At 43.8% G+C, this 18767-nt stretch overlaps 2 protein-coding genes across 3 annotated transcripts in view; one reads left to right on the top strand and one right to left on the bottom strand.

The window, feature by feature from the left end:
• MOV10L1 (Mov10 like RNA helicase 1) overlaps positions 1-3640 on the top strand; it is an 84422-nt gene extending 80782 nt beyond the window's left edge. For both annotated transcript variants that reach the window (XM_075124471.1, XM_048836842.2), the window contains exons 26-27: positions 1559-1650; positions 2339-3640. In XM_075124471.1, the coding sequence (XP_074980572.1) occupies positions 1559-1650; positions 2339-2411 (165 nt within the window). In that variant the 3' untranslated portion in view covers positions 2412-3640. The remainder of the gene's footprint in view (positions 1-1558; positions 1651-2338) is intronic.
• The window catches only part of LOC125630644 (transcriptional regulator QRICH1-like), a 65591-nt gene that overhangs the window by 13412 nt on the left and 33412 nt on the right, over positions 1-18767 (bottom strand). The gene's annotated exons all lie outside the window — the stretch shown is intronic.

Genomic DNA, 18767 nt, shown 5'->3' with positions numbered 1-18767 from the left:
CATCTCTAAAGGACTTAAGAGTAAGCAAATACGTAGAAGTAGGACAGTCAGAATTTTTCTTAGTCTAAGCCATCCTGTTGACAATCTTCCCTTCCATATAGGGAAACTCTAGATATGTTTAGATGGAGAAAATCCGTGTGAAGCATCATTCTTTAAGTTACCATCCGCAGCCTTACCTGGATATGAAAGTGTTTTAGTCCCTCCTCTCATCTTGGTCAATATGAATTTATAATTTAGAAATCAATATATTTGTAGGTAACAGTCATGATGTTTAGGTTAATTTGGATGCATTGTTAATCTTGTTAGAGAGATTCTCTTTTTGCTTAATCTTCCCAAAAGAATCCGAGTGCTCTTAGAGCTTATCTATAGTGTGTCTTAGTTCACACCAGTCCCATTTTTGAACAGAACTGCATTAACATGCATAGAACTTTTAGTGCACACCAGCAGAGTTTACACAGGTCAGTTAGTGCATGACACAAGCTGGTGCGTATTACAGTTCTCACCCCAGCTGGTGTGGATTTAGACACTGTATAGACAAGCCCTAAGAGTCCTTGGATTATTTTGGGAATACTAAGCCTAAAGGGAATCTAACAAGCTATTAACAATGCATCCAAATCAACCTAAACAACATGAAGAAAAGGAATACTTGTGGCACCTTAGAGACTAACCAATTTATTTGAGCATAAGCTTTCGCTCACTTCATCGGATGCATTCCTTTTGGTATGATGTCCATCTGTTTGCATTTGGAAAGGAAGATGTCTGTCTGTATCTGTACGAGTTTTTTCATGAAGTTGATAGATTTCCACTCCATACGGCTAAATGCAGTGCCTTGCATAATGACAGGTTTCAGAGTAGCAGCCGTGTTAGTCTGTATTCACAAAAAGAAAAGGAGTACTTGTGGCACCTTAGAGACTAACCAATTTATTTGAGCATAAGCTTTCGTGAGCTACAGCTCACTTGCATCCGATGAAGTGAGCTGTAGCTCACGAAAGCTTATGCTCAAATAAATTGGTTAGTCTCTAAGGTGCCACAAGTACTCCTTTTCTTTTTGTGAATACAGACTAACACGGCTGCTACTCTGACACCTAAACAACATGATTGTTACCCACAAAATAGTGATTTGTAAATCCATGTTGACCAAGATGAGAGGATGGACCAAAACACTTTCATTTCCAGGTAAGGAAATGAGGAGGACTACAGCTAATAAGAATTCTGTGTATTTAGAATCACTATCTTCCTGTGTGTATTAGGTTCATCATTTATAGTGAATCAAAAAAATAAGGTTAGTGTGCCTTTCCAGAATGCAGTGTTTCACAAACTTCTAATACTTTTAGGAGCACATACGAATCTATCTGTAGAAAATGTAAATTCCAGCTAAAGACAGCAACATTATTTAATTACCTTCTGTTAACCAGTCTGCAGGTTCTATTTTTTGACCAATAATTTATTCAGATAAATTTAGGTCTCCTGTACGCTTGCATCACCTGTTAATACTCTCTGAAATACACAAATTAATTCTAACTGCCCTACTGTATTTAAACATAACTTTTTTTGGTAGGATCCCTGTTTCAGCGCTCTTTTGGAATACAGCCTAGCAAATGGAGTTTATGTAGGTTGCGATTTGCCTTCTGAATTGAAATCTCTGCAACAGTGAGTGCCTGCTTCTTCAGTATGCTTAAGTGTGGGGGCAACTTATTGTGTGTGTTTCTAAACAGATACAGACTCTAATAAGGGTATGATAAATACAGGAACATCTGTTTCCATATTCAGAAGGTGTTGTTACTGAGATGTAAGCGTTTCTTTTCCCATATGTGTTAATTATCAAATTCTAAGTTATATAGACTATATTGTAACTTATCAGAATTGTGCACATGTATTTGGGGAACTAGATTTTTTTTTTTTTTTAAGTTTCCTCTAAGCCATTAAGTATGGCCTTTGGAGACCTACAAATAGGAAAAGGTACATCAAAAAATTATAAGTGAACCAAGGCCATTATATTCCAATGAGTGCCTAAAAGCTAAGCACCCAAACAGAGCTTTGTGTATCAAAACAAATTGGCTGACTGCTTGTTGAGCATTCATACCAATAACTTAAAAATCTGATTTGAAAATCTATTTCTAAGGTTTCTAAGATGATGGCAACTTAACTAAGGGAGAACAGTTTTTAAAGAATGTGATTTAAGCTAACTGTGAGCCCCTTTTAAGCAAGATACTAGATTTACTATACAGGAATTAACTTTTTATCTAAACCAGCACCTTCTTATTCACAGGAGGGTGGTTGGATCTACTTCACCATTTGTAATTATTTTTCCCTTTTACTTTTTAACTTTAATCCATAGATACGACTTCCAGTGCTCAGGGCGTGACCCGAAGACTTTTCCATCTGAAAGTGAATGTGTGAAAAGCATTTGATCCAAAACAGAAACTCAGAACCTCTAGTTTCAGCATTGTTTTCTAAATAGTTTGTATTCCTAAACTTTAAGGGGATTTTTTTTATTTAACTACAAACAACTTTAAGTTCAAAATCCTGTGCGTCAAGGTAAAGTTGCTATACTATCTTCAGTCTTGTACCAAACGAGTATAAATACCTAAAGTTTATGCATACTGTAATGTACCATTATCCTTTTGGCTTCTCAAAACAGAAGCTAAAAAGAACCAGGAACTAATGTTGAATTTCTCCCATCTGACGTTTAATTTTGTATCTGTAATAGTCTACGATTTTGTAATGTCTTTTATTCAGTGCCCTGCAATCCTCTGAGTTCATGTAGTATCGGTTCAGACCCAGGCAAGTATTTCAATCCAGACTTCTGAGAAAGTTTTATATCAAAAGAATAGTTTTTACAATGTTTCAAGGATTTCTGTTTCTTCTTCTTCTTCCCCTCTCTTTAGTCTCTGGCATTTTTCTCTGAAGAAAGCTATTGGTTTCCAAAAGGCTTTTTTCCTTGCTCTCACCTGTTGTAACAAATCTGTAGCTTCTGAAGGTGACTTAGCCTCTTTGGGCTGAAATATCACAAAAACCTATAATAGAGGTACTATATTTATGAAACTCATAGCTTTGTGCTGCACTTGGGCTTTGTCCAGGTTCTCATATTAACGAGAGAAAGGAAGTGGTGACATAAAGCATTACATTTTAGGCAACCTCTAACTTTTTTTTGTTTTTAATACAGCCAATAATCCCATGCAAGCAGATAACCTAGATGGCTTCTAGTGCACTTTCACAGAAAGGATCAGCTTAATGATTTGGGGCTAGGAAATTAGAATGTAGTTTGGAAGATGTCAGCTAAAGATTACAAGGGTTACTTAGCGATAAAAGTTATACACTGTAGAATAAAGGTGGAAAAACACTGCAGCAGTTATGCCAAGAAACAACCTTTAATTTTTTGTTTTGGAAAAACAGTGTTCAAAAAATCCATCCCTATGAGAATGACCTGCATTAAGTATTTTTTTTTTTTACAGGCAAAATATGAGAACATATATGGCTTATTTTCCTGTATAAGTGAGATAAAGAGTGTTTAGAAATTTACTGACTAATGTTTAAATAATAAAGCCTGGTGTACAAAAATAACCTCAACTGTAGCTATCTAGTGATTTTTATGAAAACTTAGTGGTGCAGCTCCTTTCAGGATTAAGAAATACTGTAAACAACAATATGATCCAGCCTGGACTGCCTACAGTTTCATTTATTGGGTTTCTGACTGCCCATATACCTTAAACAAAGGTTTTGATTAAAGGTATTCCCATAACAAGCAGTACAAGGCTTATAGTCACCTCACTGTTTTCTTTTAATTTTTTTAAAACTACCAAAATTTGTGGGTTGTTTTATTTTTGTTTCCCACTTCAGTAAGCAAACAGCTGGCAGTCTTGCTATAATAGATAATAGATCTGATCAGTGGTTCATGCAATCTGATGGCCCTTTACAAGGCAGTGACCTATGTCATGCTTTTCAATATAATACATATGGGGAAAATCTGAAATTCATATAAGATTAAAGCCACAAGGGACAACTATATTTCAGTCCGATAGGCCACAGAATTTCACCCATTAATTCCTGCATCCAGCCCAATAACTCTTGGCTAAACCAGAGCATAGCATGTAGACACTGTTTTTGATTTTTAAGGTTTCATAAATAGACCTTTGTGATCATTTAGTCTGATTTACATAACACAGGCCATAGGATTTCCCTGTAATAATTCTGGCTTCAAGTCCTATAGCTGTGATTGAACTAGAGCACATTTTCTAGAAAAATATCCAGTCTTGATTTTAAAATCTGCAGTGGCGGGGAATCCACCACAACCCCTGGTGGGATGTTCCAGTGATTAATTATCCTAACTGTTAAAAACGTGCACCTTTATTTCTAGTCTGAATGTGTCTAGCTTGAACTTGCAGTCACCAGTGGATCTGTCATACTTTTGTCAGCTAGTTTAAAGAGCCATCTGTTACCAAATGTCTATTGTCCCATGTAGGTACTTGCAGACTGCAAGCAGGTCTCCCCCTTTGATAAGTTAAATAGATTTAGCTTCTGGAGTCTCACTGTAAGTTATGTTTTCCAATCCTTCAGTCATTCTTGTAGCTCTTCTCTGAATCCTCTCCAAATTTTCAAAATCCTTATTGAAAAGTGGTCACCAGAACTGGACACAATTCCAGTAGCAGTTGCACCAGGGCCAAATACAGGTAATATAACCTCCCTACTCCAACTCTATTCTGTTTATATATCCCGCAATCACATTAATAGCCCTTTTTGGCCACAGCATCACACTGGGAGATCATGTTCCATGGATTATACACCATATCACCAATTCTTTTTGAGAGTCACTGCGCCTCCAGTTCCTTCTCACTGCTGCATGGTCTGAGTTGGAACTGTTAGTGTCCTCTCCTCTTTGATGCACTTTTAAAGAAAAGAAGTTTAGAAATTTTATATATAGTTAGTTTTAGTCTACTGTTTTTGCTGTTTCTTCATAGTTTAGTTTTTAGTAGCAGTTTTAGTAGGATTTGGACTTTGGGGGAATCTGTTTTCCCATTCTTCCCCCTCCCACCCACTCCCCAGCACCGACACACAGATTATGACAAAGATGCCAGGTTTCAAGATCTGTGCCTCCCGTCCACGTTCATTCTCAGTCAGTGACACGAACCAATGCTACCTCTGCTGCTTGGAAGAAGCCCACATTTCATCCAGGTGCAATATCTGCAAGTCCTTCCCAAGCCGTACCCAGGAAGACCAGGCTCATCACCTCTAGAAGCACCTCATGGAGGTTGCCACGAGTCTGAAGTCAAAACCAGGCCAAGGAACACCCCACCCCATACATTGGCCTGAGAAACTCAGGAGTGTTTCTCTGGCTGCAGAGCTTAATTCCAGCTCCAGTGGTACTGCATCTACAGACCCCGTGCTGGAGCCTAGTTGGGAGGTAAGGAAGCATGCACATAAGCCTGGCAGTAAATCTTCCTCCAAGCCAAACGATGATGTGCCTTCCATGAGTTCCAGTCACAGAGAAGTGGCAGCATTCCAAGGCACACAAACATGACAAAAAATTGCACAGACCAACAGATCTGCTGGTACCAAGCCATGCACACCTGCAGTGTCAGCCTCCCTTAAGATCAAGGATCCGCCGGTTCGGGGACAGTGCTCCGCTTCAGTATAGAATGGGTAATGTTGACACAAGGTGTTGGGATACATATATCCATACATAATCCATATATCCATGTAATATGTTATAGGCCTAGTGTGGATGACATGTGTTTGACTTGAGTTGCATGTTGATAACCGAAACGAGAATTTGAGGTTTTAAGCCATCCAGAGCTGTTTGTGAAAAATATGAGAAAGATGGAGAAATACCAGATAAGGAAATAGCATTGGGGGTATTGCCATGACAATGTACCTGTTGAAATGTATCTGTTGCAGTATAAACAAGAACTGGGGAAAGAGAAACATCTTGGGCCTGGGACTGTTTCTAAACATCTTGGGTTTTGACAATTTGCCCAGAACTGTTTCTTCCATCGGTTTCGATAGTACCACCACTGGATCCAGGATCTGAGTTCTTATAGTCGGCTGATTCCGACAGGGCACAAGAGCCACCTGTTCACTGCTGTTAGTACAATTACATGAAAGGTCCACCAGTGGTGTGGCAATACCCTCCCCTTCAGCAGCATGGAAGCTGCTGGTTGCCCTCTCCATGTGGCGCTCTGCACCATCTGCCAGATCAGTCTTGCTGGCCCTATTGGGGGTCCTGGCCCCAGTACCCACCCTTGGAACCCACTCATTCTACGAAGGAAGCTTAGCTCCTATCTCTATTTAGGGCACCCTCAGGCAGATGCTCCAAACAAGCTATGGAGGATGAACCACTCAGTCCAGTTCTGATGGTACCAGCGGAACAGGAGTGTTTCTCATTATCCTCTCCAGATGCTGCAGTCCTTCAGCCTCCCCCTTACCTCCAGATGACTTTTTTTTTCCAGTTTCAGGAACTCCTGTGAAGGGTGGCAGGCAAACAGTATATTCCACTGGAGGAAGTACAGGACAAGCAGCATCAGCTCCTGTACATCCTTCATTCCTCAGTTCCAAACAGGGTTGTTCTACCCATTAACTATGCCATTCTCCAACCAGCTCAAACAGTTTGACATACCCCAGCTACTTGCACGCCTACCCTCAAGGGGGCAGAGGAGAGATACTACATTCCAGCTAAAGGGTCAGAGTTCTTTTCTCTAACCTCTCACCCAATTCCCCTGTGGTGCAAGCAGCAACAGAACGATCCAGACAGCAAAATACATGCTCCACCTCGAAAGATGAGGGCAAACTCTTGGATCTTCTGGGATGCAAGGTTTTCTCTTCAGCAAGCCTCCAATTTCAGATTTCAAACTACCAGGCCTTGCTGGCCAAATATGAATTTCTTAACTACAGTAAATTGGTGGACTTTGCCAACAAGCTGCCTCAGCAAGACCAAGCATGTTTCTAGTCTATCCTGGAGGAGGGCAAGCTGGTGGCTAGAATGGCGCTACAGTTGGCTACAGATGCAGCAGATACCTTGTCTCACTCAATGGCCACTGGTATTGTCATGAGGAGAGATTGATGGCTGCACTCATCCAGGTTCCCCAGAAAGTGCAGAAAACCATTGGGGACCTTTCTTTTGATGAGTCACATCTGTTTAATCAGAAGACCGATGATTCCCTTTATTCCTTCAAGGATTCCAGATCCACATTACAATCACTGGATAGCTATACACCTGCACCCAAAAGGAAATTCTACTGCCCGCCGCCTAGACTCTGGTTCAGGACTCCCCAGTTCTTCCACCAGAGGTCATATAAAACTCCTCATAAGTGCCAGAAGACGCAAGGATCCCATCCTCGGGGCCCACCTTCACAATGTTCCTCATCTCATGTTCAAACCTCTCAAAAATGACATTTGAGTGCCACTAGAGAGTCGTCAACCATCACCGTGCCTACCACCATGCAACCAACCCTCTCCCTTCGAGAGTCGTCTAGCACTCCTTTTTACCAGCTTGGAGTGCAATAACAGTGGACACATAGGTCCTGGATGTCATCCACTATGACTATACAATTGAGTTCACTACGCTACCTCATCCATGTCCCCTGCCCTGATCCCTTTTCAGGGACCATATTAATGACAATATCCTCACCCTAGAAGTGGACTTCTTGCTACAAAGGGGAGCAATAGAGCACATCCCTTGGACCTATCAGGGCACGACGTTCTATTCAGTTAGGCTGCTGACCAGGAAGTAATCTTCCAGAGACTCAAAACATGATTGCAGACTCTCTAATTAGAAGATTCATCGTTGATCACGAATGGGAGCTGCACAACTCCATAGTGAATGACATCTTCTGCCAATGGGGGACTCCCACCAGAAACTTCTTTGTTTCTCACATCAGCAACAAATAGAGCACATACTGCTCCAGAAAGGTGTTGGTATCCACTCTCAAGGCAATGTCCTCATCTTCTGCTGGTCGGACCAGATCAACTACACATTTTCCCCACTCTCCCTCTTATTCCATGAATCCTCCACAAGATCAGACGGGAGAGGGCCAGGTCCATCCTGATAGCCCTGTTCCGGTCCCGCCATTTTGATTTCCCACACTTCTCCACGTCGGCCCGTCCCCCAATTCCCTTACCCTCTTCTTGGAACTGCTTGTGCAACACAACAGCAGAATCAGACATCCTGATCCACAGACATTTCACATGAGAGCTTGGTATTTGGATAGGCATCTTCTCTAGACCAGGAATGTTTGTTGGCATTACAAGACACTTCAGCAGCAAGCATCAGCAATCAACGAAGGATACTAAAGGATTTATAAAGTAAGCCTGTTAGTTTTAACTATAACTTAGAATATAGCGGGAGTGGGGTTTTTTACTAAGAATGCATAAAATACTGTTACTAATTGAGACTTTATCTGTGTAAATTTTAGAACAAATTCAAGAACTGCTGTCCATGATTTTTTACAAACTGGCGATTTGTAGCAAAGCGCTTTGCTTGGAATCATTTACACTATATGCTGTCATAATTTAAATGCTCTTTTAAACGTGTAATAAGGAATTAGTGTAAGGCAGGGGTTCTCAAAATTCATTGCACTGCGACCCCTTCTGACACCAAAAGTTACTCCATGACCCCAGGAGGGGGCACCGAAGCCTGAGCCCACCCAAGCCCCATTGCCCTGGGTGGGGGAGCCAAAGCCTGAGCCCCACTGCTCTGGGGAGGGGGAGCCAAAGCTGAAGCTCAAGGGCTTCAGCCCCAGGCAGGGGGCCTGCAACCTGAGTCCTGCTGGCCAGCGTTTCCGCCCCGGGCTCCAGCAAGCCTAAGCCAACCCTGGCGACCCCACTCAAAGGGGGTCACGACCCACAGTTTGAGAACTGCTGGTGTAAGGGGTTTTGTGCCTTCTTTAAGATTTTTAGATCATATTGTATTAGGGATTATTAGCTACATTAATAAAATACTTTATTTTGGAAGTATAAAGTAGTAGTAGTAGTGCCTATGTCAATTACTTTATTGGAAGGTTATATCCATGTCCTTTAGTGTTTTCTGTAACAACTCCAGAAACTGATACCTCAGGAAAGACAGATAAAGAGGCAGTAGGCTTGGGATGCCAAAAATCCATTTTTCAGGGCAACACCCTGAGTTTGAGAATGTTGATGTGGACAGAAGCTTCTTGAGGAGTCCATTTGCCCTGGCCTACAGAGCCTTGGAGATGGGCATCCTAACACAGCAGGGAAATATCCATGGTAATGAACCTTTGGGGGGGTGGATGCAAAAAAATGCAACTTCCACACAGACTTTGAAAAGATCCTTGCACCAGTTGAGGGAGCAGAGAACTCTGAGATATGGTTACTTGTTTAGATAGACTATGTCTGTTGGCGTGTAAACAGTCCTGAGCCGGTCCTGAAGGTATTTAAGTTGTAGTCTTGCATGGGAGGACCAAGCTGTCAAAATAGCTGTTTAAAGGAAGGTGCAGACTGGGAGGTAAACGTAAAGGGTGAGACCCCCTTCTTGTGAGGTCTGGACCTCTTTCTGGAGGGGTCTACAGGACTTCTATAGGTCTGGTATTGAAAGGGTCACGGTTGTTGAGCAGGCTGCAGTTTGCTAAATCGTCTCTTTGTTGCAGGCCTATAGATCCTGAGAGATTCAGTGTCATCCTGGAATTCTTGAGAGCTAAGTAAACAGTTGGTGTCGCTACTGAAGAGCTTCAAAAGAAAGGTTTTCCACTGTGTTCTGAACCTCCCTGGGAATGCTGGAGGTTTTATAGCCAAGAGGCTCACCGAATGATAGCGATTGCTATCTAATCTAGGGAGCCTTCATGATCATCTGGCCTTCTCAAATAAGAGCTTAAAATGACTCTTTGGTCTTGTAGCAGGTAGTCAATGAAATATGCTTTATTAGATTAAACATGTACATTTTATTGTCGAGGCTTAATAGTTCGTGACCCTAAACTGCAGAGCAGCAGAGGAGTAGCTCTTTTGGCCCAGAAGCTCCAGCCACTTGAGCTCTTTATCTGAGAGAGTCTGTTTGGAATAAGCTTGTTGATGGCTCCTTGTTTTTACTGCTTCCACTACAAAGGAGCTGGTAGGAAAAAAGGATGGGAAGAAAAAAATCTACTACCAAGGATGGGAGGAAAAAAACTCCATCCCCTTGGCCGGGACATAATACTGTTTTGTCAGCCCTCTTCCATGTGGCTGGGCTGATGACAGGTGTCTGCCATACAGTAGATTGGTGATAGTACATCTATTAATAGGGTAAGACAGCCTTGCCCTAGGAAGCAGAAAGTTCACCAGGAAGTGTGTGGCGGTTCCTTGACTTTCTCCAGTGGGACCAGAGGGAGTCTAATCTCTTCAGCAGCGGAGTATGGGGGCAGGGGCATAACCCCCTCAGCAAGGCAGGATAACAGCCTCTTGTATCACATCCAGTAAGTTTTCTAAGCTGTTCTAACTCCTATGTAAAGAAATCAGTACCAGAGAGAGCACTGTCCCACACAGCTGGAAGCAGGCAGAGCAGGAGAAAAACTTAGTGAATTTTACCTGCTCCAATTAGCATAACAAAAATCGTGACAGTATCAATGTTTAGACATACATAAAATATAGATGTAACTAATTTTACAAATATTAGATAGTGATAGTTTATAGCAGGTTTAGCTAGAAATCCAAAGTGGCAGCCATAATGATTTTATTTAAAAAATCAAAATGGTGATCTTAGGCTGAATTGACCAGTAGCAGACAGGTAACTGGGGTTATAACAAAAGATTTTGCTTTTAGCTGCTCTGAAAAGCCTTGCAGCACCTTGGATAGAGACTTGCAGACAAAAACTGAAAAAGCGGCTTAATCATCATAAAATCGTATTTCTCCAGATTTGGCATGACAGTGGTGGTGACAGTATCATAACGCTTTGGTTGCATAAAACAGTAGTTAGTTTTAGGATTAAGGCTTTAGATAAGTAGGAATTAATGATAGTTTAGAGTCAGAAAACCAAGTACTCTCTGTGGAGGACATAGGTTTAGATAGAGTTCAATGGGGAATGACCCGGCATGTCTCCCAAGACCTCAAGGGGAGGATCTATGCTAATATTGACCTCCAGGGGAAGATCTATGCAGCAAGGGGGGGGAGGGGAGGATGAGCCTCTATGATAACTGGAAGCTGATTGGCTGAGTGGATCTAATTGGGCAGGAAAGATTATGCTAATAAGCTGGACTTGAGAAAGCAACCAGTATGTAAGACTGACAGCCAGCAGGCTTAAGTGTGTGGGCATGTAGGGTACCTGAGCTGCAGAGCTGAAGGGAATAAAGCTGAAGAAAAAGCAGAGGCTTCCGGAAGCAGCTACCCACAGGCAACCGAAGCTTCCAAGTAGCTTCTAAGGCAGCACAGCAGCACCAGCAGGTTCCGGGCAGGTGGCAAGGGGAGCTTTGTGAAGCAGCAGCAGCAGCCATCCCCAGAGCAGATATCTCCAAATTGACAGAACAGAAGGACCCCTTGAGATGAATCAGAGGGATTTTGAGTGAGAGTGTGTAAGTCTCTAATTTTTCCATCAAAATTTTTTTAAAAAATGACTGGGTGTACCTGTAAATAAAAAACAGATGCCTGCCTGAGTGAGATCTGCCCCACCCATTCTTTGATCGTCTGGCCACCACTCACAGAATGTTACTGTAAATAATGATTCTTTAATGTATTATAATGTTTTGTTGTACACATGCATAGAAGCTCTGTTTGTTACTTTATGATGGGTTGCAATATACCATTGTATTGGGGCTCTATGCATGTGTATGAGATCTCTATGCGCCTTAATCATCATCATTGTAACTGCCATTTGACTTATGTATGCTATGTTTCCTATGCTGTCTTATTTTATTATGCCATTTTAAATGTTATGTCTTGTAGAATATGATATACTTTTTCTTGCTTTATTAAATATATTGTCATTGCTTATCTCCTTTTGTGATAAATTAAGGGGGGTTAGCTTCCTTTTATGGACACCCAGCCAGCCAGTAGCTATAAAATCCCTCTTAGTAACTGTTCTCTAATTGCACTACCTGTAAAGGGATAAAAAGTCTCACTGCTATGCATAGGTAAAAGGAAGGGAGTGGACACCTGGCTAAAAGAGCCAATGGGAAGGCTAGAGCTTTTTTAAATTGGAAAAAAAAAAAGACTCCCCTTCTGTCTGTCTCTGCCCTCCTGGGGAGGGGCAAAGAGGACAGCAGCTATGCTGTAAAAGCTTGGGCCAGGTATGAAAAAATCCTCAGTATCATACCTAGAAACTACTCGTTTAAAACCCCAGATATCTAAGTAGATCAGGAATGTCTAGAAAGATGCAATTAGTTTTATTCCTTTTATTTCGTTATGGCTTGTGGATTCCTCTGTGCTAACCCGAGGTGCTTTTGTTTTGCTTGTAACCTTTAAGCTGGACCTCAAGAAAGCTAGTCTTGGTGCTTAATTCTTGTAGTTGCTCTTTTAAAATCTAGCAATAGCCTGAGTTTCCGGATGTATGTATTCTTTTTTTATTAATAAAATGTACCTTTTTAAAGAACAGAATTGGATTTTTGTTTTAAGAGGTTTGTGCACATGTTGTTTAATTGTCTGTGGCAAGAGCTGATTTCCTTTTTTGCCTTTCTCAGCTCTTCCCAGCGGGGGGGGGGGAGGGGGATGAAAGGGCTTGAGGGTACCCCACAGGAAGGAATTCTCAAGTGCGCCTTCCTGGGTTCTCAAACGGGGGATTTTTTTGCACTTTGGTGGTGGCAGTATCTACAGCTTTTCTCTGACCTTGAACTGGTAACCTTGGGAGTTTAATACAAGCCTAGTGTGGCCAGTATTATTGTTTTAGAATCCTTGTGGGCCTCCACCTTCTGCACTAAAAGTGCCAGAGTGGGGAATTAGCCTTGACACCTTAAGTAAATGATACTTTGTTTTCGAAGAATTACTGTTTGCATGTCAATCCTTTGAGCAAAGGCCTGTATCCGTGTTCTTCCAAGGGGTAGCAGGATTAGCCTGCTCTGGGGAATCCTCTGCAGGTCAGCAACAAACCCCCTAGTACTACCCTTGCAATTCCTCTAGGGCGGGCCACCACCTTATTACTAAGGCTACGATTTTGTCATTGTTTTTAGTAAAAGTCATGGATGGGTCACAGGCAAGAAACAAAAAAAATCATGGAAGCTGTGACCTGTCCCTGACTTTTACTAAAAACATTCCTGACAAAAGAGGGAGGGAGGAGGGTCCACCACCCTTCCCCCCTTCCCAACCTACAGTAGCTGAGAGTAGCAGGGTCCCCGTGGAGCTGGAGCAGGCAGGGGGCAGGGGTCCCCTGCCACTGCTGGTTGGAGGAGGGGGGGCTTCCAGCAGCTGCTGAGGTCCCTCTGCCATGGCCAGAGGCGGGCAACAGCTGCTTGCGGTGGCGAGCAGCTGCGGGGGGGGGGGGAGCCCTGGCCAGTGGTGGTAGCTGGGGAGCTGCACGGGTTCCCATGGCCGCTAGGTAGCTCCGGGATCCCTCTGTCATGGCCAGAGGTGGCTGGGAACTGCAGGGCAGGGGGTGGCTGCTCGTGGCCACTGAGCAGCTCCTGGGTTCCTCTGCCACCACCACTGGTGGCTTGGCAGCTCAGGGATCCCCGCCAGTGTGGTGGCCAGTCAGTTCCAAGGGTCCCACCACCACCAGCATCTGGAGAGCTGTATTGCTATGTAGCTTGTATTGTGTTATATTGTCTTCTTTCTTGATTATATAATGGTTATAAACGATCATTTTGTTTTCAAAGAATTACTGCTTGAGACAAACTCCCTGGTAAAACGTGGGTAATTCTTCTAGGGGAGGGCCTACTTCGATGGGCCAAATTGACAATTGGTTTACAGACCATTATTAGGGTGCCATGGGTCCAAATTTTGGGGTAACAGATGGAAGTGTTGCCTCAACTTCTGCCTTCCTCTGTAGCATGGGGCACGGGTCTCTTGCTGGAGGATTCTCTGCTCCTTGAAGTCTTTAAACCATGATTTGAGGACTTCAATAGCTCAGACATAGGTGAGAGGTTTATCACAGGAGTGGGTGGGTGAGATTCTGTGGCCTGCCTTGTGCAGGAAGTCAGACTAGATGATCATAATGATCCCTTCTGACCTTAATATCTCTGAATCTTTTTGCCCCTGTGTGGCTACTTCCTGGGGAGGCTATTGTGGTACTAGTAGCTGCTAGTCCAAAATGGGTCTCTTACACGAAGCTAACCTACAATACTGGTCACTTTAAGGAGTCATGGGGTTTCAGAAGATCCACTACAGTTGTGCATAGAGAAAAGGTCCTTGGGGTTTTCCTGCCAGGAGTGATATGGACATCTGGGATCTTTTCCCCAGGAAACACCTACAGCGAAGAAGGTGGGTTTGGGATGGAGGTGCAGTCCTGGACAGAAATGTCCAAGTCGGAGGAGGTTTCTTCTTTGCCTCCAGTAGAGGAGCTCCAGGAAGTGGTACCAGGAACCATGTCCATTTTGGAGGCTAAGGTGGGGCTGGTAATGGTGTTGGTACCAGCAGTCAAGATTTTATGCTGGGATGCAGTACAAGTGGATAAGTTCTCTAGCAATACTGGGGAAGAGTTTCTCAATACCGCTTCATAGGGGTGATTCCAGTTCCTCTGCAGGAGGTCTTTGTGAGAGAGGAACCTGGACAGTAGTGGGGAAGTTAGAGACAGGGAGAGGGTGCAGCAGTACAATTCATGCACTCCATAGTTATGCACCCCAAGGAGGAATATACCAGAGACAGTGCAGAGGGATGGTCCATGCACTTCTTGTGGCTGTGACCTAAAGGGGGGCGATACCAGAACCTTAGAAGAAAGCTTCTTAAGAATCATAGCACCTGGAGAAGTCTCTGGGGCTAGAGGGTTTAGCTTCAGTAGCGACAACAATGGCTCTCAGCATGATTTGCTAGAAGATTTCTTGGTGCAAGTATACCACAAGTCTTGGTAGGTATTGGTGCTTTGGTACCAGAGCCAATAGCAGTACCCATTACCAGAGCATGAGCTCTCCCTATTTCCAGTCTTGAACAGCAATTTCCCCTTCTTTTGGAGTCTCTCTGCAAGAATTTGGTTTTCCTTTTTGAATGGTTAGTTTCCAAAACTGCTCCAAGGTCTGTGGAAGACACCACTGTAACCTAAGCATGTGAGGCCAGTGTACTGGGACAGATTAGACTCCGTGAGCCTGAAGGAGCTCTCTCAGCTTGCAAGAACTGTTTTTAAATGAGGTGTAGACCTTCCATTTTCACAGGATGAGAGACTCCCTGACTCGGCTAGAATGCCTGTTGATAAGGGATGAAGACCTGTAGCAGGGCTGATGGGCTTTGAAACCTGAGGGGTTTGGCATAACCCAACCAGGGAGGCCCCAGCAGCACAAGGAAAGGGGCAGCTGGAAAACACTCCCTACCCTCAAAAGCACAAACGTATGCTAAAGTAAAAACAATAAGGAATGAAATTTAAATACTTATATAAGGATGCTGATAACTAGCAGCAGACACTGCAGTGCTCTAGCTCGAGTTGAGGATGGTTGAGAAGGAACTGGAGGAGTAATGAGTCTCTCTTTATATACTCTCGCACCAGAGCATGAGGATGTATAGAGTGCAGGTGTAGAGCTAAGTTCCCTGTAAACTGCATGGCCATGCAGCAGCCTATTTAGCACCATGCAGGAGCTTAGGGAACCAGTCTCCCACAGCCCCAACTGCAGCCCAGACCTGCCACGGGCAGATGAGGCCTGGGGCAATGCGGCTGCAGCGGCACAGACCCAGGTGCGGCCAGATCAGGCCCAGGAACGGCCAGAGTGGCATAGACCCAGCCTGACCCCAAAACGGCCTGGACCCAGCTGCAGTGCCCACACCCCCAGCCAGCCCCTTCCCGCCCCTGCACCCTCCCACAAGAACCCCTTGGCCCCACTCCACCCCATGAATTTTGTTACATGCACCAATATGAAGGTGATGTGTCAGACATCACCTCCATATTGGTGCACATAACAAAATTCATTCTGCACATGGGTGGGAAAAATTAGGGGGAACACTGGTGTAGACCCTCAGACACTGCAGATTAAAATCTCCAAGAGTGCTTGAGTGTGCACAAATCCTATGGTGGAGCACCCAGAGTGACACGTATTTGTTTAGATGGAGTATGTGAGCCAAAGATATTAACATCAACTAGACACCATCACATTATACAGTGTAAAACAAGGTCTGAGGTTTGGTACACAGAGACCTCAGGCTGTTTTGTACTATGGCAAATACAACTAAACATCCTTTTAATATTTTATTAAAGATAAAAGAAAAAATTTAACATTTGAAAAGTAAAGCATTAAACTTATTTTTTAACATCCCTTCTTCCCTTTCCCAGGAGAGCGTTTTTAGAAGGAAAACCCCTTTGTCGGAGATAACTTTCCTTTTGGGGAAAAGAGAGAAAGATAGTTGAGGTGGGCTGGAACTGTTGTTGTTCAAGTCTGATCCCATTTCAGCCAAGTGCTGCTAGGATTCAGCTACAGCTAGTAGACGTGGCAATGTTATCTGGGTCCCTCTCTCTGGTCTGATCGGGAGATCTTTCAGGATTAGGATGAAGACCACTCAGGGTCACAGGAAATGGTAGGGATGGCAGCCATGATGGTGAAGCTCACAGCAATAGCCTCCATCTGTTCTTATTTTCTCCCCAAAGTCTCAAGGACGCTAACGGGTTTGGTAAGTAGAATAGCCCATCCTGTCATTCTGTCCACAAGTTAGTCCTAACACCCAACATACCAATTTGGTTAATTAATTTCCAGATCCACATTTGCTTGTTTATTAAATATGATCTCACTAGAGTCTGAATTATATTAGCAGGCTTTTTTGTTTGGACTAATTCAGTTTGTCTGGTTTTCTTGCACCTGTTCCTAGCAACATGTATTGTTATAGGTTACAGTGACATCTTATGAACTTACTCACTTTTTACAGCTGAACTCAATTAGAGTACATTTGTAAACCGAATTATCATATCAGATGACAACTCAAAGGGAACCATGCTCTTTGTGAGCTCCAGATACACCCATACCAGAGCCTGAAATTATGGGGGAGGTAGCCCTTTCCTCTTAGAGGATGCAAGAGGTGGTGATTCTTACTTTTTATCAGGGTGCTTGCCTTTACCCTCCTCATTTCTGAGTTTGGATGAGTCCTTGGGTCTGACCTCTGAGGATGCAGAGTTAAGGAGTGCAGGGGCTAGAGGGGCACTAGGTGGTGGCTCCATCCAGTGCATTGCAGAGCCAGAAGACCCAGGGTCAGATTAGGGCCATACGAAAGGCTCCATCGAGGTTCTACAGCGCTGTCACATTTGAGGGAAAGAATGACGTATCTTGCACTTCAAAGGGTGGGTCTCCCCACAAAAGCATAAACAGCTCTTGTAGGGATCACTAACCTGGAAGAGCCCGGGGGCAGCCCAGGCAGGATTTGAAGTGAGGGAACTTGGGCATACTAAGTGCCCAGACTTGTACAGGTACTATGGGGAAACCCTAGCCGTGACACTATTACTAAAAAATATCTAAAGAGCAATTATTCACAACAGCTAAACCTAAGAGCAGGAATGCTAGGAAAGCTGGTGGACACTGAGGAAGTTGTGTCTCAGATGACAAGTGATAGAAAGAAACTGGATAGAAGGTCAATCTATGCTGCCTCTCAAGCCCTCGGTTCAGAGCATAAGGAGGAGCAGGTGCAGACCAATGGACACTGCTAGTGAAAAATTCATCTCAGGCACATGGAATGCAGGTGCACCCATAGTGAATACACATAGGGACCACCACTCAAAGAAGAACCAGAAAACACAAAGTATAGGTATATGCCAATGCACCCTTAATTGGCCCCCTTGGAGCTGGCAATATCCACTAAGAATTACCTGCATGCACTACAGATGCATTCACTGTTAAGAATAGCTGTGATGAATGGAGGGATTAGTTTTAGTAACCATTTTTTTCTGCCAAGTTTCTCACTTTCCATAGCTATTGTTCTTCAAGATGTGTTGTTCATATCCATTCCCTGTTGTGTGTGCTCACCCCATGCACCACTGGCAGAAGTTTTTCCCTCAGTGGTATCCACAGGGGACTGGCTCCGGAGTGGCACGTGTATGAAACAGCATACGGGGCTCCCCCCTCCCTCAGTTCCTGCTCACTAGAACTCAGACAGAGGAGGAGGAGGGCAGGTCATAGAATGGACATGAGCAACATCTCGAAGAACAGGGGTTATAGAAGGCTTTTTTTCTTTGAGTGCTTGCCCATGTCCATTCCATGTTAGGTGACTCCCAAGCAGTATTTCTGGAGGCAGGTAGGAGTTCATGGATGTGTCAATAGCAACGCAGCTCTGCCAAATCAAGCATCATCTCTGGCCTGCTGAGTAATGGTGTAATGGGTTGTGAAGGTGTATACCAACGACCACGTTGCAGCCCTGCAGATGTCCTGGATAGAGACTTGTGCTGTGAAGGCTACGGACGTTGCCTGAGCTCTAGTTGAATGGGCTGTCACTATCTTTGGAGGTACGACCTGCGCCAACTGTAGCAAGTACAGATACAGTTAGTAATCCAAGACGAAAGCCTCTGAGGAGAGGCTGGGAAGCCTTTCATCCTGTCAGCCACCTCGAGGAAGAGTTTGAGTCATCTAAGGAAGGGATTGGTATGCTCTAAGTCGAAAGCTAGAGCCTGCCAGACATCCAAGGTGTGTAAGTGCCTCTCTTCAGTGGACGAGTGAGGCTTCAGGAAGAATATGAGGAGGAAAATGTCCTAGCTAACATGAAAAGACACCACCACCACCTTCGGCAGGAAGGCAGGGTGTGGACTG

Source organism: Caretta caretta, chromosome 1 (genome assembly GCF_965140235.1).
Source record: "Caretta caretta isolate rCarCar2 chromosome 1, rCarCar1.hap1, whole genome shotgun sequence".
NCBI classification, from domain to species: Eukaryota; Metazoa; Chordata; order Testudines; family Cheloniidae; genus Caretta; species Caretta caretta.
Note: the sequence above shows the minus strand (reverse complement) of the source record. Positions and strands in the feature narration are given on the sequence as shown.